Source organism: Myotis daubentonii, chromosome 16, assembly GCF_963259705.1.
Source record: "Myotis daubentonii chromosome 16, mMyoDau2.1, whole genome shotgun sequence".
NCBI classification, from domain to species: Eukaryota; Metazoa; Chordata; class Mammalia; order Chiroptera; family Vespertilionidae; genus Myotis; species Myotis daubentonii.
Window position 1 is genome coordinate 13,900,198 of NC_081855.1, and position 26,174 is coordinate 13,926,371.

The 26,174-nt window shown below is 42.7% G+C and overlaps 1 protein-coding gene across 1 annotated transcript in view; it reads right to left on the reverse strand.

Moving 5' to 3' along the window:
- The window catches only part of DNAH9 (dynein axonemal heavy chain 9), a 343,788-nt gene that overhangs the window by 193,748 nt on the left and 123,866 nt on the right, over positions 1-26,174 (reverse strand). Inside the window, exons 29-32 of the mRNA XM_059668596.1 lie at positions 22,167-22,324; positions 19,771-19,909; positions 14,565-14,852; positions 3,176-3,386 (exon numbers count right to left, since the gene is read on the reverse strand). Coding sequence (XP_059524579.1) covers positions 3,176-3,386; positions 14,565-14,852; positions 19,771-19,909; positions 22,167-22,324 — 796 coding nt within the window. The remainder of the gene's footprint in view (positions 1-3,175; positions 3,387-14,564; positions 14,853-19,770; positions 19,910-22,166; positions 22,325-26,174) is intronic.

Below are 26,174 nucleotides of genomic sequence, written 5' to 3' on the forward strand. Positions count from 1 at the left end.
CATAATGATATCAAGATTTTCTGACTCTATAAAATAAATTGAGAGGTGATTTTTAAAAATGATTTTGGAATTATGTAGTGTTTTTGTTCTGCTACTATTGTTAAATTTCCTTTTCATTGATTTACTTATTTTCTACTTCTTATTGAACGAATTCTGTTAAATTATGTTTTGCTAGGGGACCATCTATTTCTTCTAGTTTTTCAAATGTGTCATTTAATTAAATGTTCCCTTCTATTTTAATCTTGTCTATAGCTACTGTTTTGTCTTCTTTCTAATTCCTAATTTTAATATTTTTCCTCTGATTTTTTTCCATTAATCATGCATATGATGGACTTATTTGTATTCATAAAGAATCAACATTTATAATTATTTATTCTTACTTTGAAGTTTTGGTTCCTTTCTACCAATTTCAGCTTTTATCTTTATTAGTTTCTTCTCCCCAATTTTCTTTAGGTTTAGTTCATTATTCTTTGAACAATTTCTTAGGATGGATACTAACTTTATTTCCAACCTACCTTCTGTAATAAAAGTGTTCAGATTATTTTCCTCGTGGACTTCAGATGTGTCCCAGAGGTTTTTGTATGAAGTGTTCTTCTCTTATTGTTTCCTAAAGAGGTTGCATTTCATTTTCTACTTAATCCAGGGGTTAAGTGAGTACTTCTTGAGTTAAGTGAGCATTTCTTGATTTGCAAATAGTAAAATTATTTCTTGCTATTTGTTTCCAGTCCTATTGTATCATTATCAGAGAATGTGGCCTGTAAATTGATACTTTTGAATTCATATGGCTTCTTCTGTGGCCAACTACATTTTTAATTTTTGGAAATGTTCCATGAACCAACCAAGAAAAGAATATTTTCTATCTATAAGATGCAAAGTTCTGCCGAAACTGGTTTGGCTCAGTGGATAGAGCGTCGGCCTGCGGACTGAAAGGTCCCGGGTTCGATTCCAGTCAAGGGCATGTACCTGGGTTGCGTGCACATCCCCAGTGGGAGATGTGCAGGAGGCAGCTGATTGATGTTTCTCTCTCATCGATGTTTCTAACTCTCTATTTCTCTTCCTTCCTCTCTGTAAAAAATCAATAAAATATTAAAAAAAGATGCAAAGTTCTATAATTATATGTTATATTGAGTTTGATGATGCATTTCCCAATTCTTCTATGTCTATACTCATTTTTCTGTTCATTGGATCTGTCTAATTTTGAAAAAGGTGTATTAACATAACCTACTTTATTTCTATTTTTAACAAATTTTTCTAAAAAATTTAAAAGGATATATTCAATGTATTTGAAAGTTCTCTTGCTTAGTAAACACAGCTTTGGGATTATTATAAATCTTCTTTGTCAATTTCTCCATATTTAATGTATATATTTAATAAAACTTTAATTGAAATTCTAATACCATTTAAAGTTTAAATTATGTTATGCAAGTTTAAATTTAACATAGAATAAGTAATGTCTGATACTAGGCAGGAAAAGTACAAAGTACATTGAAGAGGAACTTACCTCATCAGATATTAAGATGTTATAAAATAATTGTAAGCAAAATAGAATTACATTATAGAGGTCAATAACAATTGTTATTCTATTCTATCTAATAGTATAGAATTAGATAAATAGGTAAGTGGAACAGAATGGAAAACTGAGAATCAGATCTCAGTATATATGACAAGTTGGTGAAAGGATGGATTACTTAGTAAATAGTGCTGGCCCATTCATTTCTCAACCTGGGAAGAAGTAAAGTTGATTCTCTACCTTACCTTCTACTAAGCCCCCAGATAAATTCCAGATGGATAAAAAATGTTAATGTGAAATAAAATCTTTAGGAACATGTTTATGATACTATTATGAACTAAACAGGAATCCCAGCTACTAAGAAGACTAGAGAGACCTAATTTCCTTTTGTAAAAAGTGCATGGTCCAGGGAGAAGGCCATGTACGGATGGAGACAGATACTAGAGTGATGCATCGACAAGCCAGAGAAGGTCAAGGATTGCTGGCAACCACCAGAATCTAGGAAGAATTCTTGCCTGGAGCCTTCAGCCCTGTGTATACATCAGTTTTGGGTATGGTCTTCAGAACTGTAACAAATTGTGTCTATATCTTAAGCTAAAGATAAATAAATGAAAATAAAAAGTGCATCATAAACAGGCCATGAAGTGTCTGTAGACAAATGGTAGCCAGGGAACCATTAGCAATGCCTACAGCAGACAAAGGGCCAATGTCTTTGATATATAAATAACTCTTACAAAGAAATATTAAGGGGAAGTGAAATCATAGGACAGCCAATTGCTAATAGCAATTAGAAAGAAAAGAAGCTACGCCTCGATTAGAAGGAAAAGAAGCTAAGCTTCGATTAGAAGGAAAAGAAGCTAAGCCTCAGTAGTAGTCAGTGAAATAAAAATTAGAGAGGTGGCGTGACCAGACAGTTTGACCCTGATGCAGTTGGACACCAAGACATGAGGAGGGAGGTGAGGTTTCCTCTTTCCAGGAGCTACATCAGTTTCAGAAAGAGGTCAGGCCCCTGTTGGCTCATAGGGACTTCTCTGCCAGTAACAGGAGCCCTTTCTAACATGTACCTGTGATATTTAATTCTTTGAAGGTGACGCTGAGGTCAGCACCGAGTGAACATGGGCTCGGGACCCTCTGAGTCCCTGTAGAAGGGACCATGGTTCTAGGACTCTTCTGAGCTGAATGATGTTGCTAACATTGCCGGACCTGGCCAAGGTGTTTTCTGTAGCAACGTCCCCATCACTCCTGGGCAGTGCCCACAGGAAGAGGTGCCCTCTGTGTGAGGCTGACTGCATGGCTCATTTGGGGATGAGCTGTGCACTTCCCACCTTCATCATGCCTTCAACCCACTGCCAGGTTGTGTGAGGCTCCATGACCTGGGCTCCAGCATCACTGAACTACAGCTGATGCCTGCCCTGCTTTGTCCTCTCCAGGTGCCCTCTCTCAAGGGACAGTGGAAGAGTCTCTGAGGAGAGAGAACTGAAGGGCTATGGTTTCCCTCCAAACCAAGATCGATTTCTTCCTCTTTAATCCTTCCTCCCTCTTTCTCCCATCCCAAAGAGACCAGCCCCATGTGCTCTCCTCCACAGTTCACCCCACTACATCCAAGCCTGCCCAAGGGGCTCTGAGGAAGACAGGAACTCTCTTCTAGGGCTAGCACTCCCTTACCATCCTTCCATTCTCGTGTGGCTGGGTGGATGATGCCGAAGAGCTCATCGTTTGTGACTGCTTTGGGATTGAGGTCAGTCCAGATGGGGCGGCGTTTCATGATCTGATAGGTCTTGTGCAGGGACCTCAGCACCTGAGACTTGCCGGCACCAGCACTGCCCACCACGAACACAGAGTGCCGCACGGCCAGAAGCTCCTCCAGCTGGACCACCTGGGGAGACAGGAAACTCAGCCAGAGACTCACCCGCCTCTCACCTATATCCCAGCTGCTCTGCTGTGAGTCAGGCTGGGGTCTGAGGTGAGACCTGGCAACAACAGAGGAAGGGTTATTGACCTCAAGATATGACGGGGTCCTGAATGGAGAGGCAACATGATCCATTTATTCATTTATTCATCATTCAGTCACAGAGTGATTAGCCAACAACGAGCTAGAGAGTAAACCCTTGGAGGGAGATTCGGAGGTGGCTCTTCTGCCCTCCATGATCTCATGGTGTGGGGAAGAAGCAAGCCCGGCTGACACATTATTATAATAATGTGAAAAGTCTATAAAGTGCTCTGGGAACAGAGAGGAAGAAAGAATTGATTTGTAAGGATAAAGGGAACAAAAAAGTCTTCACAGAGGAGCAGGCATTGGAACTGGGCTTCAGGGATGAATTTCCCTAAAAGATGAGCAGAAAGGCTCTTCCAGGCAGAGGTAACAGCACAAAGGTTGTGGTGTGACAGAGCATGGTGTGGTTGGCCAGATGGTTTGATGAAGCTGGAGTTGGAGTTCCTGTGGACAACAGTAGCCCTGAAGGTGTCTTTTCTCTTGTCCTAGCTTGCCTCCAGGCTCACCTTTCCACGTGGTTGAGTAGGCTTACTGGAATGAAAATCTGATCCTGTCACTGCCATCACTCTGTCCCTTCCATGGATCTCCTAGCTTTGGTGGTGAAATCCCAAATACTTAGACTGCCTTACAAGACCCTTTTGCTGTCTGCCCCAAACCAGCCTCCAGTCTTGTCTCTCATCCCCCAACATGCACACTTCAGGTAGACAATTACTTGGAGTTCTTATAACAATGCTCGTTCCTGTGTCTATGCCTTTCAACACATGGTGTCTTCCATTCAGAAGTTTTCCTTTCTCCTGCCTTTCTGGCCAGCCCCTACACATCCCTTAGTTTAGGGTAGGTGCCCCATACCTATATCCTTTATCTTAACACTTATCAATAATGCAATAGTTACTTTTCTGTCTCCCTATTAGAATACCAGCTTTCTGAAGGCAGGCAGGACTGGGCTTCTTATCTCTCTATTGCAATGTCTAGCAGAGAATCTGGCACATACTTAATGTTGAACAAATATTGGCTGAACATACGAAGGATGGCTGGAAAGGTTGGATGGGCCCTATCATAAAAGGTCTTGTGTGTTATGAGCTAAAATATTTGAACTTTATTGTAGATCAGGTTTCTTGATTTTGCACTAGAAGATACTTAATAGCAGAGGAAAGTAAACTAAAGGGGAAATGTACTGAAATATTGACAGGGTAGTTGGACAATAAAATTTTTTAGAAATGATAAGTAATAACTTCTATATTTTTAAAGATTTAAGTGATACAGGTATCAAACATTCTAGAATAATACCACCATGGAATTAGAAGGAAAGTGGTCCTTCAAAGCGCAGTATGAAGGTGGCAGGTAAGTGGCTGTTTGAGGGAGCAGGATGATGAGCTTCCACGTGGCTGGATAGTTTATTGATATATTAATTTGAATTATGTTTTCCATACCATCAGTATTTTTCTTTTCTCTATCCCAAGCCATTGCTGCTCCTCTGGTTCAGGCCCAAAAGAACACAGAGGGGAGTCTCAATATTGGCTCTTGTTTTCATCCTTCAGGGACTTCGTGCAAGATCTTCCCAGATTAAGGATGAGCAGATTGACCAGGAAGGGTCTCTGAGGAACCAACACCAAATCTAACACACAAATGAAAAGTCAGCCACGCGAAGACCAGCAGGAAGAGCATTCAGGTGGCGTGGCAGGGAGCGCAAAAGCCTGGAGTTCAGCAGCAGCGAGGAGAGCTCAAAGAACAAGAAAAAAAGAAAAAAGAAGCGAAGAGAAGAGAAGAGAAGAGAAGAGAAGAGAAGAGAAGAGAAGAGAAGAGAAGAGAAGAGAAGAGAAAAGAAAAGAAAAGAAAAGAAAAGAAAAGAAAAGAAAAGATAAGAAAAGAAAAGAAAAGAAAAGAAAAGAAAAGAAATGATATGTGGCATCAGATGAGATAAAGCAAGTCCACAGGGATCAGGGATTCGGGAATTAGTGGTTGAAATTTTATTCTAAATACCACAGGAAGCATTTGGAGGATTCTGAGCATGAAATTGACCTGAGATCACTGCATTCAAACATTAGGAGGACGAGGAGGGTCGGGAGAAGAGAGAATAGGAGGGTGTGGCAGTGTTGCTCTGGCTGTTGAATGGAGACCGTAATCTACTCCTGGATTTCTTTTTTCATGAACCGAGTCCCAGATACTAGAAAGACCTAAAAATTGCTTTCTAGTTCCATCAACTCCTTTTTGTTTGCTTCAACAGCTTTATTGAGGTATACTTTATATACCATAGAGTCATATTTTTAAGTGTACAATCCAATGATTTTTAGCATACTCACAGAAATGTACAAGCATCACTACTATTCAGTTTTAGGACATTTCATTACCACAAAAGGAAAAATCATACTCATTAGCAGTCACACCCCACCTCCCCACCCCTACCTCAGCCCTATGCAATCCCTGATATACATTTTGCCTTTATAGATTTGCCTAGTTTGGATATTTCCTATAAATAGATTCATAAAATATGTGGTAATTGGTGAATGGCTTATTTTACTTGTGATGTTTTTAAGGCTCATTCAGGCTGGAGCATTTCCAGTACTCCATTCCTCTTCATAGCTGAGTAAAATTCCATCGTGTAAGTACACCACATTTCTTTCTTCATCCATCAGCTGATAAAGGGGTTATTTCTACTCTCTGACTATTATAAATCCATCAACTTCCGTCAGTATATTTCATAAGATAAATATATAAACATCCCTCTACTTCCTTCTATCTTTTTTTTTCCTTTCCACCTCCTATCTTATTTCAGATACATTTTACTTTTACATTGCTATGTTTGATAACATTTACATTCTGTTCTGTACTTCTACTTAGATATTTTATATTTTCCATGATTCTAAGAGTTGAAGACAAATAGTGGCTTACATTTTTATGATTGTAGATATTTTTCACTACAGAAGAAAGAAGTTATCTGGAATATATTGTGTTCTCTAAAGGCCTGGTGTCCTGACTTATCAGAGGAAGTTCTAGGCATCAATCCAAGGTCAAATGAATACTCTTTCTTTACACTACCTACTTCGATCACTATCAGGTTACATTTACTTTTTAAAATATTTTATTTTAATTTTAAAATAATATTTTATTACTCAATTACAGTTGACATATAATATATCACATTAAGTTTCAGCTGTATGACATAGTGATTTGACATTTATATAACTTATGAAGTGATCACCCCAATAAGTCTAGTAACCATCTGACACCTTACATAGTTACTACAGAATTATTGACTATATTCTGTATGCTGTACTGTACTTCCCTGTGACTGTTTTTATAACTGGAAATTTGCACAGCTTAATCCCTTCCCCATTTTTACCAGTTCCCTCTTAATCCGCCCTCCCCCTCCTGCTGGCAACCATCAAAATGTTCTCTGCATCTATGAGTTTGTTTCTGTTTTGTTTGTTTCTTTACTTTGTTCTTTAGATTCCACATATAAGTAAAATCATATGGTATTTGTTTTTCTCCGTCTGACTTATTTCATGTAGCATAATACTCTCTAGGTCCATCCATGTTGTCACAAATGGCAAGATTTCATTTTTTTATGGTGGAGTAATATTCCATTGTATGTACGTACCACCACTTTTTTATCCACTCATCCAATGATGGACACTTAGGTTGCTGGCTGCTGTAGATAATGCTGCAACAAACATAGGGATGCATATGTTTTTCAAGTCAGTGTTTTCGGTTTCTTCGAATAAATACCCAGAAGTAGAATTGCTGGATTCTTCTTTGTCTCTTGATACAACCTTCATTTTAAAGTATATTTTGTCTGATATAAGTATTGCTACCCCAGTTTGTTCTTCATTTCCTTTTGCATAAAATATCTTTTTCCATCCCTTTACTTTCAGGGGACTGTGTGTCTTCCTATCTGAAGTGGGAATCTGGCAGATAGCATATGTATGGGTCTTGTTTTCTTTTTTTTTTATTGCTTAAAGTATTACAAAGGGTATTACATATGTGTCCTTTTTTTCCCCCCCACCCTTGACAATCCCCTGGCCTCCCCTACCCCTCAGGGTCTTGTTTTCTTATCCATTCAGCCACCCTATATCATTTTATTGGAGCATTTAACCCATTTTAATTTAAAATAATTATTGATGGTCATATAGTTATTGCCATTCTATTGTATTTTTGATTTTTTCTTCTCCCTTTAACATTTCTTATAACACTGATTTGGTTGAGATGAACTCCTTTGTTTGTTTGTTTGTTTGTTTTTTTACCTGGGAAGCTCTTTATCTCTCCTTTGAATCTCAATGGTAGCTTTACTGGGTAAAATAATCTTGTTGTAGCTCCTTGCTTTTCATCACTTAGAATATTTCTTGTCACTCCCTTCTGGCCTACAAAGTTTCTGTTGAGAAATCAGCTGACAGTCTTATGGGAATTCCCTTGCTGGTAACTCACTGCCTTTTTCTTTTTTTTTTTTTTATTAGTTAAGGTATTACAAATGTGTCCTCATCCCCCCCATTAACCCCCAACCTCCCCCCCCCACACAAACTCATGCTCCCATCCCCCTGTTGTCCATGTCCATTGGTTTCACTGCCTTTTTCTTATTGCTTTTAAGATTCTCTTTGTCTATCACCTTTGACATTTAAATCATTAATGTGTCTTGGTGTGGGCCTCTTTGGGTTCACATTGCTTGGGACTCTCTGTGCTTCCTGGGCTTGTAAATCTATTTCCTTCTCCAGGTTAGGGAAGTTTTCCGTCTTTATTTCTAGAAATAGGTTTTCAATCCTTTGCTCTTTCTCTTCTCCTTCTGGCACCTTTATGATGCAGATGTTGTTATACTTGATGCTGTCTCAGAGGTTCCTTAAGCTATCCTTTCAAAAAATTCTTTTTTTCTTTTTGCTGTTCCAATTGGGTGTTTTTTGTTTTCCAAATTGCTGATTTGATTCTCTACTTCATCTGATCTTCTGTTGATTCCCTTTAGTGTTTTCTTATTTCAGTTATTACATTATTCATTTTTGATTTTTTTTATGGTTTCTATGCCCCTTTTTATGTTTCCTATTTCTTTATTAAAGTTCTCACTGAGTTCATCTACTATTCCCCTACATTCATTCAACATCCTTAAAACTAGTGTTTTGAATTCTGCATCTGGTGGACTGCTTGTCTCCATTGTGTTTAGTTTCTTTTCTGGAATTTTGTTCCGTTCTTTCATTGGGACATTTTTTTGTCTCTTCATTTTGAGTGGCTCCCTCTATTTGTTTCTATGTATTAGGCAGAGCTGCTACATCTCCCTGTCACCTGTCTTAGGGGATTAGCAGGTGTCCTGTGGGACCCAGTGGCACAGTCTCCCTGGCCACCTGAGCCGAGTGCTCCATGAATATACCTTGTGTGGGTGGTGTGTGCCTTCCTGTTGTAGTTGAGCCTTGATTGCTGTTGGCAACTGGAGGGAGTGACCCTCAGGCTGATTGGCTGTGAGGACTGGCTGTGGCTACTGGGTAAGAGCTGCTGGCAGGGGCTGGCACCATGAAGCAGGACTGTTGTAGTTGGGCTCTGGTGCCTGTGAAGTCTTCCGTTTGGGTGTGCCATTTGTGAAGGTGGTTGTGTGATGCTCTGGAATTGTTTGAAGCTTGCTACTGGGTGCGTTGGTTCTGGAGCCCTTAGGGAGGGCTTCTGATGCCGGCCAAGGTCAGCTGTTACAGTGGCTTCTACCAGCAGTTCTGTCTGAGAAAAGCTGCTCCACCAGCCCTCACCCTGAAGCCAGACAATTCAGTTCCTTCAGCTTTTTGAGCTGCTGCCCCAGGGCTGGAGCTCAGAGCAAGTGAGTCTGTCAGCAAGTCCATGTGCAGGCCCTTTAAGAGGCCACAATCTCCGCTGGTTTTCACAGCCAGAAGTTATAGGGGCTTGTCTTCCTGGCACTGGAACCCTGGACTCCTCAGCCTAGTGTGGACCCCTTACTCCTCAGGGGGAATTGCCACAGCTGATATCCCTCTGGCTTCTTGACCACCACACGTGGGTGTGGGATCAGCTTGTTTCATGTTCCCTCCTGTCAGACTCGACGTGGCTGCTTCTGTTATAAACCTTCTGTCCAGCTAGTCTCAGGTTATTTCCAAGGACGATTGTTCTGTGTTTTAGTTGTAACTGTGATGTGGGAGTGAGAGGAGGTGAGCACAACATTTAGCTACTCTGTCATCTTGACTGGAGGTCCCACATTTCCTTTTAAAAAAATATAATTTAGACCATGACTTTTTTTCTCTTGGAGTTTTTAAAACTTATTTAATATATTTTTATTGATTTCAGAGAGGAAGGGAGAGGGAGAAAGAGATGGAAACATCAATGATGAGAGAGACTAATGATTGGCTGCCTCCTGCACACCCCTTACTGGGGTCATGCCGCAACCAGGGCATGTGCCCTTGACTGGAATTGAACCTGGGAACCTTCAGTCCACAGGCTGATGCTCTATCCACTGAGCCAAACCAGGTAGGGCTCTTGGAGTTTTTAATTACTTTTCTTTCTCTTTGTTAAAAAATGACATTTGCCTTATTTCCCATAACTTAAAAGTTAAATAAAATACTAGTACATAAGAACATTCATCTTGTTAGTCTATTCTTGCTTGTAATGTATCCATTTTTGAGGCCCTTTTTCCTGGAGACCATGGACTTACTGCTTTAATTTCAAGTTGTTGCTTTCTAGCTCTGCTAATAGCTATCATTCCAGGATTATTTTTTATTATTGATTTTTTAAAGTCCCATGACATTTTTCTCATTTTCAATTCTATTTTGCTGTAGTATCTCTGCAAATAAGCTATTCAAAAAGTTGCATAAGAAGTAAAACGTATGACTCTGAAAATAACTTGAACTCTAGTCTTGAAATAGTTTCCCTTACAAACCTTGTCCTTATCTTTTAGCACCTGATATTGCCGGTGAGCGCTTCTGATGTTGTTCTGAATTTCATCCCTCCCAAGTCACGCGTACTGACACCCCCATCACCCAGAAGGAAACTTATCTTTCACTCTTGACCCTTGACTTCTGACTTTCCGTTATGAGTCCATCTAAATCCACTCTGCTCAGTACTGACTGAGACCGCCCAGTCTGGCTGCATGTCTCTAGGTCCTCTCTGCTCTTTCTCCCCAGAATTCCCAATGGTAACATGTCACATAACCTAGATCGATCCTACGTATGTCCTCTTGCCTCTTGCACTTTCTGTCTTTGTGTATTATATATAGGGCATCCCAAAAATGTATACACACACTTTGAATAATCATAAAGGCAGTGTTTATTAAAATACATTTAATCTCAAAAATTGAGCTATCAACTGTTAAAGTGTATATTCATTTTTAGGACACCCTGTATATATGTTATATATGTTATATTTTATTATACATACTATATATGTGTGTATAATATATATATCTATATATATAGATATCTATATCTATATATATCTACTATACCCATTCACATCTATCCATGCATACAAGCATACATGTATGCATGCATGCATCCATCCATCCATACACACATAATTCGTCCTAGATGTTTTCTTGTCGTTTTTTTCCTAGTCTTCTCACTGAATTTTATGTATCACCAATGATACAATTCATTTCAAAGAACTCTTTACAATTCTCCAAGAGTTCTTTTTCTTCCATAGCATCTCATTCTTTTTTTATTGATATATTTTTCTTAATTTTCCTCAAGGATATTAATTTGAATGTTCAAAATGATCCCTTCCTTGTTTCCACTATAATCAGTTGCTCTGTGTGTATCTGTCTGAGTTCATCTCTCATGCTAATGGTTCTTTCCAGTGTCTGATGAGCCTCAAGGTTGAATGAAGAGCTGCATTGTTTCCTGGGAGCTGGGATGGGTGCTGCCTGCAGCTGCTGTGCCGGTCTCTCGCCAGTGCAGGGCTGAAAGGAGGCTCTGCACCCAAGGCCACACCTTGGGCTTTGTTTTTGTCCTTTCACTTGTGGGTGAGTGAGCAGGTGGCTGGCTTTCAGGCCAAGGGGCTCCAAGCAAAATGAAAGGGCTTTCAAGAGGCACTAGTACCCCAAGCGCAGTCATGGTTTTTCCCAGAGTTATTAAATTCCCGCAGACCTTTCTTTCAGGCTGTGTGCTAAATGCCTGGCTGCACATAGTCTGCATCTGGGGAGTTGGGGCCTAGAATGGGGAGCTGGGAGAGGAGTATGGGGGGAGGGCAAGTGCCAAAATTATAGGGTAAACAGATTTGATGACCCTCCTCTGGCTGTTTTCCATTCTCTTTCTCATCCCTGCCCTCCACTACCAACGCCAAGCCTGAGCTTCTCTTGGGTTCTGCCGGGCAGGCAGGCACTCCCTGGCCCCTCTTCTCCTGAAGTCCTTTCTAAGTGTATTCTGGCCCCTGCCCCCTGCTCTGCTCGACCAGTCAACCTGCTTTCGTCCTCTTTCCATTTTTCCAGAAATTTATTCCACTATCCCCTTCTCAGTTTCCACACTTTAATGGGCTTATTCCTCTTTCTTAATCCTTCCCCCCCACCCCCGCACAAAATTTACACATCACATTTAAGGGGTCACTGGTTGCCATCTCGAACCAGAGCCTCACGAGGGTTTTGACGGATTAACTTTCAGAAGTGTTGGTGGACAGTGCCAACGAAAACTGGGTAGAAAACATCCTCTGTTCCAAGAGCCTCTAGAAGAGAGCATGTGTCTTACCCGAGGAGCAAAAAGTGGTTCTGAGAAAGAGGGGTTGAAACAGAATGTGGGCCAGCTGACAAGTAAATAGAAAGGAAGGCTGAGGTTCTGAGTAGGAAAAAATGCCGAAAATGGGGAAGGAGGGTCATGTTCCTCAGCAGATTCCCAGAGCGTCGGGGAAGACGTGTACGGTCCTGATCGAAGACATCAGCCCAGGGCACTGGATTGAATTTAACTCATCTCTGAAGTGGGGGCCTCTTAGGAACAGACCATTTAAGAGGAAACCCTCAGCCTGGCATTCAAGGCCCTCTGTGTCATGGTTGCATATTATCTGCCCTACTGCCTACTCACCCCCCCCCCCCCCACTGGCACCCCCAATCTGTTTTTCTCTAACAACACTGGACTTTTTGCTGCTGCTAGTAAAACCTCTATTTCTCCATCTACTCCTTCACAGACCCTTTTCCCTCTACCTGGAAGGCCCCTTTGCCCACCTCTACCTTTAAAAAGTCTATCCACCAAACTTAAAAAAAAGAAAGAGGTTGGGAGCAGGGAAGGGCCCACTCACAAAAACAATCCAGCTGCAAAGGACCAGGTGATGTTTCTTCAGTAAAATGTAATCCCTTACTCTCTACTATTGAAAGTATTGTGTGCCTGAAAAGCCTCCCACCTCCAAGTGAAGAAAGCCCCCCCAGCCTGTGCATTCCTCAAGGGGGCGCGCTTTCTTTCCTGGGAAAAGCTCAGTGGAATTTCTTGGAGAAGTAACGGCATCCCAGCTTCCTCCTCGGGCAGGTGCCTCATCTGCCCCTGTCTTGGAGGTTTGGGGGAGCCTAATGTGATAGAGAATATAAAAACACTGTGAAATCTAAGTGATGCTTATGTGAATCTCAGACATACTATCATATAGAAAAAAATTTCATCCATGTCCCTGGACCCCAGAGCCCTTTTTTGTGGCACCTGTCATATCCAGCTCTAAGGCATCCCTTATTTCTGTGCCGGCACTTCTCCTCTAATGACATTTATGCATCCTGAAAATGTCACCTTCTGCAAAACTGCACAGTAAAAGTAACAGGCTTATGGAAAAACAGATTGGGGAAGGCCACTCCAAATGTATAGAATTTTGTATCCCAAGCCTTAAAAACTCAACAATTCCTCCTAATTCCAATAAAAATGCTAGCACATTGAAATCACTAGAGAGCTTATACCCTACCTCATGTCTATTAATTCTTTGAAGCCTTAATTCTGGGGCCTGTCCTCTCTTTTTCAACAGGTAGATCATGGATATACTGACGTCCAATAAAGACCATTTTAATCACAACTAAAGGCCTGATCTAGACGGAGCCGCCTTCGTGAATGCACTGTTTTAACAGGTGGGGAAATGTCTTTACCTGCTCGAGCTTTCCTAGAAAACAGTACACACCACCACAGTTCCTAGGGCCATAAAACTAGTTACACTTACACTAAAGTTTCAGGGTCTTTTTTTTCAACTCTAAATCTATGACTAAATGTACTCATTTTCTATTGCTGTTGCAACAAATCACTGTAAGCTTAAAGGCTTAAACAACACAAGTTTATGATCTAATAGTCCTGGGGGTCAGAAGTCCAAAATGGTTCTCATTGGCTCTAATCAGTGTGTGTACAGGGCTGGGTCCTTCTGAAAGCTCTAGGGTAGAATCTGTTTGTTTGGTTTTTTTTTGCCTTTTCCAGCTTTCGTAGGCTGCCCACATTCCCTGGCTCATGGTCCCTCCTCCATCCTCAAAGCCAGCAATGGCTAGTTGAGTCTTCCTCCCACAGCATCACTCTGACACTCATTCTCTTATATCACTCTTTCCCTTATAAAGGCCCTTGTGATTATATTGGGCCACCCAGTAAACCAGGATCATTCCTCATCTCAAGGTCAGATGATTAGAAACCTAATTCTACCTGCAACCTCAATCCCCCTTTGCCATATAACGTAGCATATTCACACATGTGGGGATTTGAATGTAGATATCTGGGGGGGGGGGGGTATTATTTTACCTACTACCCTAAGATTTTGTTCTTTAGTTGTAAAAAGCCTGCCCCTGATCATGTCAAAACATTTACAAGAGCAGAGAAGTGTATGTGAACCCACATGGCTTCCCCATTATATCACCTCTTTCCTCTATAATTATATGTGAAGTAATTCCCAAAAAAGGAACATGTGCTATGGCAGAGCAGACTGTGTCTTATTGCTCCCATTGCACGTGAACTCCCTGATGGTGAGGGCTGTCTTTCACTGTTCTCCACACCACACATTTCACATTGTGGGTGCCACAATAAAGAACTATTGAAATGAACTGAGTTATTACAAAATAGATAAGTATCTGCACAACTAAAGCAACCCATTGGATTAAGAATGAATTGTAACCAATTGTCCAATTAAGAGACAACTCTTGGGAGGGAAAACCCCATGTACCTTGAGCACAAAGTTGTCCTCAGCCTGGAGCTTCAGGTCCACGACCGCCTTCCTAACCAAAGCTTCAAAGTTGAGGTCTCTCCTCCGAGGGACGTCCAGGGTGGGAAAGAGGTCCCCGATTAGGCCCATGAACACTGGCATGTCATCAGTCACTATCTTGGGGATGTTGAAATCTCGCAGGGAGCGCATCAGGACTTGGTCTTCAGGCCTGTCAGGGTCTCCTCGCTTCAGAGATCCTGCCACCACCAGCACAGACTTGATGGCCCGCAGGCCCCAGTCATAGTGATCCTGAGGAAAGGCAGCAAGGGTTAGACTGTTAGACTCCAGTTTCTGGGATGCAGCACACCATATTCTCAGGATAGTGTATGAAAAATTACATATATCATATCAGTATTCAGTCATTTTGAGGCCAAGGCAGAGGCATAGCAAAGAATTAATGAAGTAGGAGATGGTGATCCTGGGACCCTAGTTACTGGTTTGGCATTAGTTATTTTTCTAGTTGTGATGACAACAAAGCAGACACAGAATGTACAGAAAACTGGGGGTCAGGAAGATTAAGCTAAACCACTTCTAAACCTATCCAGCTACCCCTTGTACATCAAGCATATTAGCTCTTAGAAACTGTTGAGGCTGAGCTTACATGCCCTATGGTAAACACTGCACTTGCCTCCTCCCATGACCACAACTAAATTATAGAGGATCAATCCCACCCACTGATGTGCCAATAGCAATCAAGGCTCAACCACAACAGGAGAGCATACACAATCCACACACAAGGGACACTCTTGGAGCAGCCAGCTCAGGTGAACAGAGAGACTGTGACATTGGGTTTCCACAGGACACCTACTATATAAGGCCACTCTCCCAAGACTGGGAGACATAGCAGATATACGTAATACAAAAAAAAATAGAGGGAGGCATACAAAATGAAGAAACAAACAAACAAATGTCCCAAATTAAAGAATAAAAAACTCCCAAAAAGAAAAACAAAAGGGAGACAAGCAATCTACCAGATGCAGAGTTCAAAACACTGGTTATAAGGATGCTCAATGATCATAGGGAAAGATAGATGAACACAGTGAGAACTTTAACAAAGAAATAGGAAACACAAAAAAGGAGATAGAAACCATAAAAAACAGTTATAAATGAAGAATACAGTAACTAAAATAAGAATACATTAAAGGGAATCAATAGTAGATCAGATGAAGCAGAGAATCAAATCAGTGATTCCAAAAAACACCCAACTGGAACAGAAAAAAAGAAAAAAGAACTTTAAAATATGAAGTTACCTTAAGGGACCTCTAAGACAACATCAAGTGTAACAACATCTGCATCATAAAGGTACCAGAGGAGAAGAGAAAGAGCAAGGGATTGAAAGCCTATTTCAAGAAATAATGACTGAAAAGTTCTCTAACCTGGAGAAGGAAATAAACTTACAAGCCCAGGAAGCATAGAGAGTCCCAAGCAATATGAACCCAAAGAGGCCCACATCAAAACACATTATAATTAAAATGCCAAAAGTGATAGACAAAGAGAAAATCTTAAAAGCAACAAGAGAAAAGCAGTTAATTACTTGCGAGGGAGCTTCCATAAGACTGTCAGCTGATTTTTCAACAGAAACTCTGCCAACTAGAAGAGATTGTTGTGAAATATTCAAAGTGATGAAAAGTAAATACTTACAACCAAGATTATTCTACTCAGCAAGGCTGTGACTTAGATTAGGAGGAGATATAAAGAGCTTCTCAGATAAGAAAAAGCTGAAGGAGTTCATCCCGACCAAATCAGTGTTACAAGAAATAAAGAGAAAGGAATCCAAACACAGCACTATAGAAATTTATCAACATGCAAGAGAAGAAAGTAAGAAAATATGAAAGGAACAAAAAAGAATTAAAACAAACAAACAAACAATAATCAGAAAGCAATTAATAAAATGGCAATAACTACATACCTATCAATAATCACTTTAATTGTAAATGGATGAAATGCTCCAATCAAGAGAAGAATGGGTAAAGAAAGTGATATGGATATACAATAGAATATTCCTCAGCTATAAAAAAGAATGAAACATACAATTTGCAACATCTCAGATGGACCTAGAGCAGTGATGGCGAACCTTTTGAGCTCAGCGTGTCAGCATTTTGAAAAACCCTAACTTAACTCTGGTGCCATGTCACATACAGAAATTTTTTGATATTTACAACCATAATAAAACAAAGACTTATATTTTTGATATTTATTTTATATATTTAAATGCCATTTAACAAAGAAAAATCAACCAAAAAAATGAGTTCGCGTGTCACCTCTGACACAAGTGTCAGGTTCGCCATCACTGACCTAGAGAGTACTAAGCTATGCGAAATAAGTCAGAAAGCAAGACAGATACCATATGATTTCACTTATATGTGGAATCTAAAAAATAAAATAAATAAACAGGCAAGACAGAAGCAAACTCATAGATACGGAGAACAAACTTATAGTTGCCAGATTGGAGGGGGGTGGGATGTTGGCAGCTGGGTTAAAAAAATGAGGGGCTTAAAAAGTACAAATTGGCAGTTACAAAATAGTCATGGGGATGTAAAATACAGAATATCTTATATAATAAAAGGGTAATATGCAAATCGACCAAACAGTGGAACGACTGGTCGCTATGATGCGCACTGACCACCAGGGGGCAGATGCTCAACGCAGGAGCTGTCCTTAGCCTGCAGGCCCTGATTGCCCAATCAGGGCCTGCTGGCCAACCTCTTGGTCCCGTCCTCTGGCCAGCAGGCTCCAATCGCCCAATGGGGAATGGAGAACCGGGGGTGGTTGGCGGCAGATGTGGGCAGTGCCAGGCCAAGGCCCCCATCACACTGGTCACCCCACACACAGAGGGCGACTGGCATTAGGGTATGGCGAGCGGGCGGGAACGGCCAACCTCTCAGTCCCTCCACCCCCACCCCCTGGCCAGCAGGCTCAGATCACCCGATGGCAAACAGGGAACTGGGGGTGGATGATGGCAGGGGGCGGGGCCAGCTGCCAGCAGCCGGGAAAGATGGCCCTGATCACAGGCCAGGCCTAGGGGCCGTACCTGTGCATGAATTTCATGCACCAGGCCTCTAGTAGTTAATAATATTGTAATCATACATGGTGTTAGGTGGGTACAAGACTTACCATGGGGATCACTTTGCAAGTTACATAAATGTCTAACCTACAGTGCTGTGCACCTGAAACTAATACAATGTTGAATATTAAAAATATTTGTCAAAGATGGAACCCACTGGTCACAAGTTCTGATAACAGACTCTGTGGAAGAGTGGACCATACTGCTGACATCACGTTTCAGAGCAGTGTGGTGGGGGAAGTGGTGGAGTGTGCAGTTTAGAGCACAGAATCTGAACTGAGACAGACCTAGTTTCAAGTACAGGCTCTGCTCCTTTCTTCATAGCAGATTGTTTTTTAGTTAGAGCTGTGATACACACCATAAAGCACAATTCAGTGTGCCATGAAGGCAACTGACATGGTGGCTATACTTGAAATTGACTGCTTCCCCTCCCCTGAACCTGTAGATATCCTATTCTTGCTGGTCTTGACTGTACTAGTACTTCTTTCTCATTGGTGCTTGACTGAATTCTACTCCCTCAGGTCTTAATATTGTTTCTCCAGGGCAGTCTGATCCTAAGCCCAGGTACGGCCACCATGTTCTTTGTCTTCATTGCACACCAAACTCAAGGAAACCATTGTAGGTACGGTAAGTACAATTCAGAGAAGGCTGAGAAATGAGGCTGTGGAAGTAGGCAAAAGACAGCTCTGTGCAAGTCTCCAGTGGAAAGTGACAAGTATATTGACTTTTTTTTCTAAGAAGGTTGAGGAACATTTTTAAGTGACCACTCTAGCTGGTGGCTAAAGAATGAATTCAAGGGACTGGAGTAGAGTTAGAGAAACTAGTAGAGGGGAGGCTCTAAACATTTAAGCAAGAGACCTGTGCTTGGAACTAAAGTCTTAGAAAGAAAATGACATTCTTCAGAGGGTAGAATGAAAAACAGTTCCTTCCTGATTAGACGTAGGGTTGAGGTAGGGGAAAGTGTCAAGGATAACTTCCAAGAAACCAGAAGCAGCAAGTGGATAAAGCTACTGAAAGGAAGAAATGCAGGAGAAGTAGGCTTGGGTGGAGGCTAGTAGGAAGATCAGCTTTAGATGCTGACCTGTAGATGCTCTGTATTTTTTTAATTTCTTTTATTTTTTTAATAATATATTTTATTTTTTACAGAGAGGAGGGGAGAGGGATAGAGAGCCAGAAACATTGATGAGAGAGAAATATCTATCAGCTGCCTCTTGCACGCCCCCTATGGGGATGTGCCTGCAACCAAGGTACATGCCCTTGACCGGAATCAAACCCGGGACCCTTGCGTCTGCAGGCCGACGCTCTATCCGCTGAGCCAAACCGGTTAGGGCTGTAGATGCTCTTTAGACACTCAGGGGAGCTGTGGGATAGACCATTGAATACACAGGGTCAGAGTTCAAAAGAGAGGTTTGGGATGGAGTCGTGAAAGTGAGTCATTGGCCTGGAAGTCAATGGTGATAGAGAACCTAGAGAGAGGATGCAATGAGCAAGGGGCCTGGGAAGTGTGAGGAAATTAGGAGAGGTTTTTAAAAAATCCATCTTGGACAGGTATCGCAGGGTTGAGAGAGCCTGTGTTTTGGCAACAAAGGTGATCCAAGTAAGAGATCCCCAAAGGGAGTGGAACTCATTGGAAACAGCCCAGGGAAACTGGATTGCCACCAAAAAATTCATATCCAAGGCACAAATGTCGGACATTCTTGGTCATGTCTTAGGGTGTGATTTCTGTTAGGGGATCTGCCTGGACAGAAGCCACATTTACAGCCAAGCAGCGGTGAGAAGCATGACTCCTTAATGCCTGATTCTCCCTCCCTAACTCTCTCCATCTCCGGTTTCCCTCAGCTGCTGCGTGCTTCTCAGGGGACACTGGTGATCTATGAGATGCTGCCACACATTCAATTAAAAGTGGGAGTTCTGTGGTCAATTATTTTAAATGCTGGGCTAAGATAATGGACACAGATCTTAATTACAGAGCTTTTAATGTGCTTATGGGCACAGCAGCTCTATGAGAAGGCTCTACGTTTCCCTGATACACTGGCCCTGGAATCCGTCCAGAGCTAAGGCAATCACACACGATTGACTTTTTCAGTGAACTGGGGAATGTACCTGTTTGGAGAGAAGCTCTTTGCACAACTGGTAAAGGGTGATGAACTTTCTGGCTAATGAACGGGCTTCAAGGAATCCTTCTGCCACCAGCATGATTTCACAGATCAGCTCAAAGTCTGGAACCACCATGGCGCAGGGCCTGTGCACAGGGAGACAAGGGCGGAGAGAGTTGCCAACCGCGTACTCAAAGGGGAGTTTACAGGGCAGGACACACTGACTGAGATCACAGAAGGAGGCATCTGTGAGTGCAAAAACTTAGTCCTTAGCAATGACTTCATCTAAGACTTTCAATGTAAAGTTGTGTTGACTGAGCATAAAGAAAGTGAACTCTCTTTCCCAAGTTGATGAATGAAGTTAGCAGTCAGCGGCAGAGTTGGGGCTTCAACTCACATCTGTAACTTGGGCCCAGTGTGCTTTTCACAAGGCACAGATTAGTAAAGAGCGAGGTCTAGAACGATTAGGGGCTGAGGTTGAGGAGTTGAGCCTCTCTTAGTGTCTACAGGGAACTGAGATCTCTCTAGTTTTTCATCCTGAACGTATGTCTCTTCCAAGCCCAGACACTCAGGGTTTATCTTGTCCTTATCTGCATACAAATATAAATATTGAACGCTGAGGGTTAAAGTAAGCACTTATTAACCTCACCTCGTCACAAAATGGGACACAGGAGGATACAGAGGGGATTTTTGTCCATATAGGAGAATTTACTTTGATTTTTTTTCCCCTCTGCCTCTAGAAACATTTTATTTTAAAAGTACTTATTTTTAAATTAATTTGTTAGGTGTGTAATGGGAGCCTAAGGTTGTTACATTCTTTAATTGCATTTTTTTTCCTACACTGCTACAAAATTTTCAAAAACATTTCATTCCAAGTACATTTTTCTTTAAATTAATTTACATCGCAATCAAACTCAAAGGAGCACCTAAATACTTAGAAACTCAAAATTATTTTGCCACATGAAAAAGGTTAAATATGTATCCACACAGTGGAACGCAATGTGGCCATGATACCGCTGTAAAAGAAAAACTATTTAATGACGTGGGAAGACATTGACCAATGAGGCAGGACATGAAACTATACATGTCTGATCCCAAGTTTGGAAAAGAACTCTCTACCCACAAAACATTGGCAGGAAGAATGCCAAAGGGTTACACTGATTATCTGTGATTATAGGACTGGGATGGGGAAGAGCAGAGAGGCCGGAGTCAGACTACCTGGGTTCTAACTCCGGTTCTGCCCGTTACTAGTCAACCCTAGTAACGAGGGTGACTACCCTGAGCAATTTGCTGAGTTCATCTGTTTTCTTACTGTACAACACAGTATCCTATGGCACCAGCTTAGCAGCCTATTGAAATTCCATCAAGCTCCTGGTTGAAGTAGGACCTGCCTCAAGGAGGAGGTATCCACACCACTCCTGTCACATAGGCATTGCCACCACTGGGGCAGCTCAAGTGAGGGCCTTGAGTACACAGGGGGCTTTTCAGTGGCCTCCTGGGCCTTCACATCCCCAGAGAGCACTGGGCTCCCAGTTCAGAGATAAGATGCATTCCTCTATCATAGCTCCCACAACCTCTCTCAGGTAATGGTTCAGTCGGTGGGAACTAGAAGCCATAAGCATCTTTCAGTTTCCTCTGTGCTGGGCTGACTTCTCTTGTCTGAACAAAGAATGGAGGTTCCAGGTCCTGCTAGGAAATATGTGTGTGTGTTCTTATCAATATAAAGAAGATTCTAAAACATGGCAATATCCATCACTGGCAAAGGTAAAATGAGAGAAGTGTTCTCATGCATCGCTACTGGGGATGTAACTTGGCACTTCTCTTTTTCTAAAGCAATTTGGCAATGTGTGTCAAAAGCCTCAAAAAATGTTCCTCCCTGTTAACTCAGTGATTCTACTTCTGGGAAGCTAGCCAAAGAAAATAATCATGCATATAGAAAAAAAGACATTGACAAAGATGTGTATTACAACATTATGCATAAACTTACTTTAAATGTTACAAACCGTCTTAATATGTAACTATGGGGGACTAGTTAATTTCATTGTGGACCAAGTACTTGATAGAGTAAAATGCAGTCATGAAATGAGATTTATTAAGATTATCTGCCAGAAGAAACTATTTACAATATGATTATAATAGACTATGAAATGAACAAACAAAACAATATAAAACTGTGTAGACAACACATGTAGACGACAATATATGACTTTAAAAAGTGCATATAAGGAAAGAGAACACAAGCAAAAATCATTTTACGGGGGACGGCGTTAAAGGTGGTTTTAAAAAAAAGTCTACTTTTCTATATATTCCAAATTTCCTCTCTCTCTAGGTCACTCCTCTCCAGTAGAAGAAATAACAGAAGCCTCTGACTGGGGCACTCAGGCGGGGCGGGCTGATGCTCACCTGAAGAGAGCCTTCAGGTTCTCGGGCAGCTCCGTGCGGCCCGCGTAGCCGGGGTTCATGGTGATGAAGATGCCCACAGAGGGATTCAGGCTAATCTCCTCTCCAAGGAAGTTGAACTTCGCCTTCTTATCTCGAATTGCATCTTGAATGCTTTTCACCTGGTGAACAAATCAATGGACAAGTGTGCGAATTGGGTTTCTGTGTTGGGGTGGAAGCCAAAACTGGGAACCCACTGCCAACACAGACACGTGTTTTGTGGTCCCTTTCACTGGAGGACAGGCCCAGTGACCACAACGCGGGCCCTTTCCCTGGGGGACAGGCCCAGTGACCACAACGCGGGCCCTTTCCCTGAGGGACAGGCCCAGTGACCTCAACCCGGGCCCTTACTGATGGGTATGGATGTGTTTAAAGGAACTGTGGCCACGCACCTCTTTTCTAACACGGTGATAGGAGGGTGGGAGGCACAGTGAGCTGGTGTCTAACTCTCTGTGCATGGTCCCTTTTTTGTTTTGTTTTGCACACATTTTTTATTTTTTTAAAAGTATCTTTATTGTTGAAAGCATTACAGATGTCCTCCCTTCCCCTCTCCATTGACCACTTTTTCCATTCCCACCCCTCCCCAGGTCTTCACCCACTATTGTCTGCGTCCCTGGGTTATGCATATTAGCATATGCATGTAAGTTATTTGGTTAATCTCTCCCTCGCCGCTAACCTTCCCTCTGAGATTTATCAGTCTGTTCCATGCTTCTATGTCTCTGGATCTATTTTGTTCATCAGTTTATTTTAATTAGATTCCACAAATGAGTGAGATCATGTGATACTTGTCTTTCCCTGACTGGCTTATTTCGCTTAGCATAATGCTCTCCGGATCCCTTCATGCAGTTGCGAATGGTAAGAGTTCATGCTTTTTTACAGCAGTGTAGTATTCCATTGTGTAGATGTACCAGGTTTTTAATCCACTCATCTTCTGATGGGCACTTGGGCTGTTTCCAGAATGTAGCTATGGTAAATTGTGCTGCTATGCACATAGGGATGCATATGTCCTTTCTGACTGCTGCTTCGGGTTTCTTAGGATATATTCCCGGAGGGGAGCACTTCAATGCTATTATCCCCATTTCTCTATGATGAAAGGGAGATATTGAGAGGTGCAGTAGTTTGCCCAACCTGACACAGCTACTAAGTGGTGACGTTTGGATTTGAACCAGGCAAGTGAATTCTGGAGCCGGGGCTCTTAGCCGCTGCGTGATGGAGAGAACTCCAGCACCTAACCTCTGGGCTTGGTCTAAGGATTAAGGTGTGTGTGTGTGTGTGTGTGTGTGTGTGTGTGTGTGTGTGTGTGTGTGACAGAGGGGAGGGGGAGGAGCCCTGCCACACAGCCTCCCACCACCCTGCAAGCCAGGTGAGTTGTAAAGGCCGGGTTCTCTCCTTAGGCCCCAGGGCTCCCGTCTACAACATAAACTAATACTAGTACTGAGCACCACTTTTTCTGGCTGGGGAGGTGAGCTTAATTACCATTTACAAAGTGCTCTGATACCCCTGGCTGGAGGCAAAAGTGAGCCACAGCCAGACCTTTTCTGCTGTTCCCTCTGATAACATTCCCTCCGGCAACACCAGGGCCCAGAATCCTCAAGCTCAGGGAGAATGGACGATTGTAGGACTGGAGGTCTGTGCTCCTGTGTAAATTCTGTAGGCCCTTGAGAAGAGTGTTGAACAGACTGCAGGATGCGTTGCCCATTGGTACCAATGCCAGGCTCTGTTCACCAGGCTTCTGCAGGACAGGAGAGCTCTGGGGCATCGCCTCACACAGTCACAGCAACTGGGGTCCCGGGACAAGCCACCGGAAGGTAGCAGAGCTCAGGATCCAGGACGTCCCTCCAGATGCCACGGGAAGAGCAGGTGGGCGGGTGTGTGGGTTACACTGCAGGCTCAGCAGGTGGAGGCACACACACAGGTAGGCACAGACTGGCATATAGGGCTGCGAGGTCCACTCCTTACTCACGGGGTCTGTTTCTCCACTAACCGCTCACCATTTGGGGAGATTTTAACGCCACAGGGAATAACAACAAATAATAACTGACATTTGCTGAGCGCTTGATATGTTCCAGGTGCTATTCTGCGTATTTTAGGGGAATTATCCCATTCAGTCCTCTTCACAGCTGTCTGAGCTGGCTGGGTCCTAGTTTCATAGATGAGGAAACTGAGGCAGAAGGCAGTTAAGAGACTGCATTATATTATATACGATGTTGACAGAGGGGAGGCTCAGGGAGGGATATTTGGAAACTATACTATTTTTGCAACTTTTCTAGAATTTAAAAATTTTTTCAAAATGAAAAGTTAAAAGAAGAAAATGAATTTGCCAGATGTCTAACAGTGGTAAGCGGGGCAGCCTGAGTTAAAAACCAAGCAATCTGGCACCACGTCCCCAAACACCTTCTACCAGAGCCCAGCGCGCCATCAAACACAGGGCGGGCAAAAGTAGGCTTACAGTGGAGAGTACATAGAACACAGAATGAATAGAGCTGTTGTCATAGTCATAGCCTGCATGTCTTCTTCCATGTGAACAACTGTAACCCTACGTCTGCCCACCCCTGCATATACATTTTCAGAGGAATTGTTTTGTTCGGAAAATACTCATGTTTGTTATAATCTAGAGGCATAAGTTTCCACAAAATAAGAAAAGGTGCTTTTAGCACCCATTAAACAAACAAAAAAGTAGAAATGAGTGTCCTCAATGGGGTGATTTCGCACCTGCCCTCCCAAGGGAACATTTGGCCGAGACTTGAGATATTTTTGTTGCCACAGCTGGGGGGGAGGAAGTACTGGCAGCTCGTGGGCAGGGGCCAGGGATGCTGCTAAACATACCATGCACGGACAGATCCTTACGACAGAGAATTACCAGGCCCAAGACATTCATAGTGCGGAAGCTGAGAAACCCTGGACCAAACGTTTACCCATGAGGACACTGGGGCCAAGAAGATGCACGTGACTTATGCACCATTCCACACTGGTGTCTCGGGTCCAACCAAATTCCCACGCAAATTCTTGGCCCCGCCCTAGAATTCTGGGGGTGATATCCAATCAGGTGTAGTTTAACAAGCCCCCCAGGGGATTCTGGTCCAAGCAAAAGGTCAAGTCAATTCTTGGATTTCTACTTGTACCCACTGCTGCTCAGGTGTCCCCATTCATAGCCACAGGACGACCCCTCCCTCTCTCAGGTGAGCCTGAGCCCTCCATCCCCTCTGCCGGCCTGCCATGGACAGACTTGTCTCTGCAGCCACTGGCCTGCACCAGCCAGGCTCCATCGTGTGGGTCTGATGTGAACCCAAGCTCCACAGTCCTCAAGATGTGCTCCTTACTTCACAGTCTCCCTCTCAGCTCTGGTTCTCAACATTTGCTGAACGTGGGAACCACGTGGGAAGTTTCTTTAAGTAAAACTTGATGCCCAGGTCCTGCCACAGACAATCCAATCAGGACCTTGGTGGTGGAGACTGCATTGTGCGTCACTGCTTTCCAGGCTTGCCCAGGCCGTGCTGAGGGGCACCCAGGGTCGAGATTACTGTGCGGAGCAGCAGGTCCCGGCGTTATTATGAGTCCATGTGTGTGAGTCATTGGGATCTTGGGAAAATTCAGATTCTATTTCAGCAGGTGTGGGGTGGTGGTGAGACTGCATTTCCAACAGGTTTCTGGGGTGCTGACATGGCTGGCCCACAGCTTGAGTAGCACGAGGCTAGTGACACCATCTGACTGTCCACTCTCAGCACATCTGGTGGCCAAGGCAGTGTCCTTGCCACTGGACCACATGCTGCATACCAAGTTCATGACCCACCACTGCCCCTGACCAGATGGGCTCACTCTCTCTTTCCAGCTGCTGTGCCTTTAGCTGCACCTCTCTAATGGGACTTGCTTTTTGCCTTATATTTCAGATATATGACTAGGTTTCCACTTCTCTACATTGCAGGCCAGCTCTGATTTCAGCGGTCAGTCTTGTTATTTGTAAAAGCCGCGTGT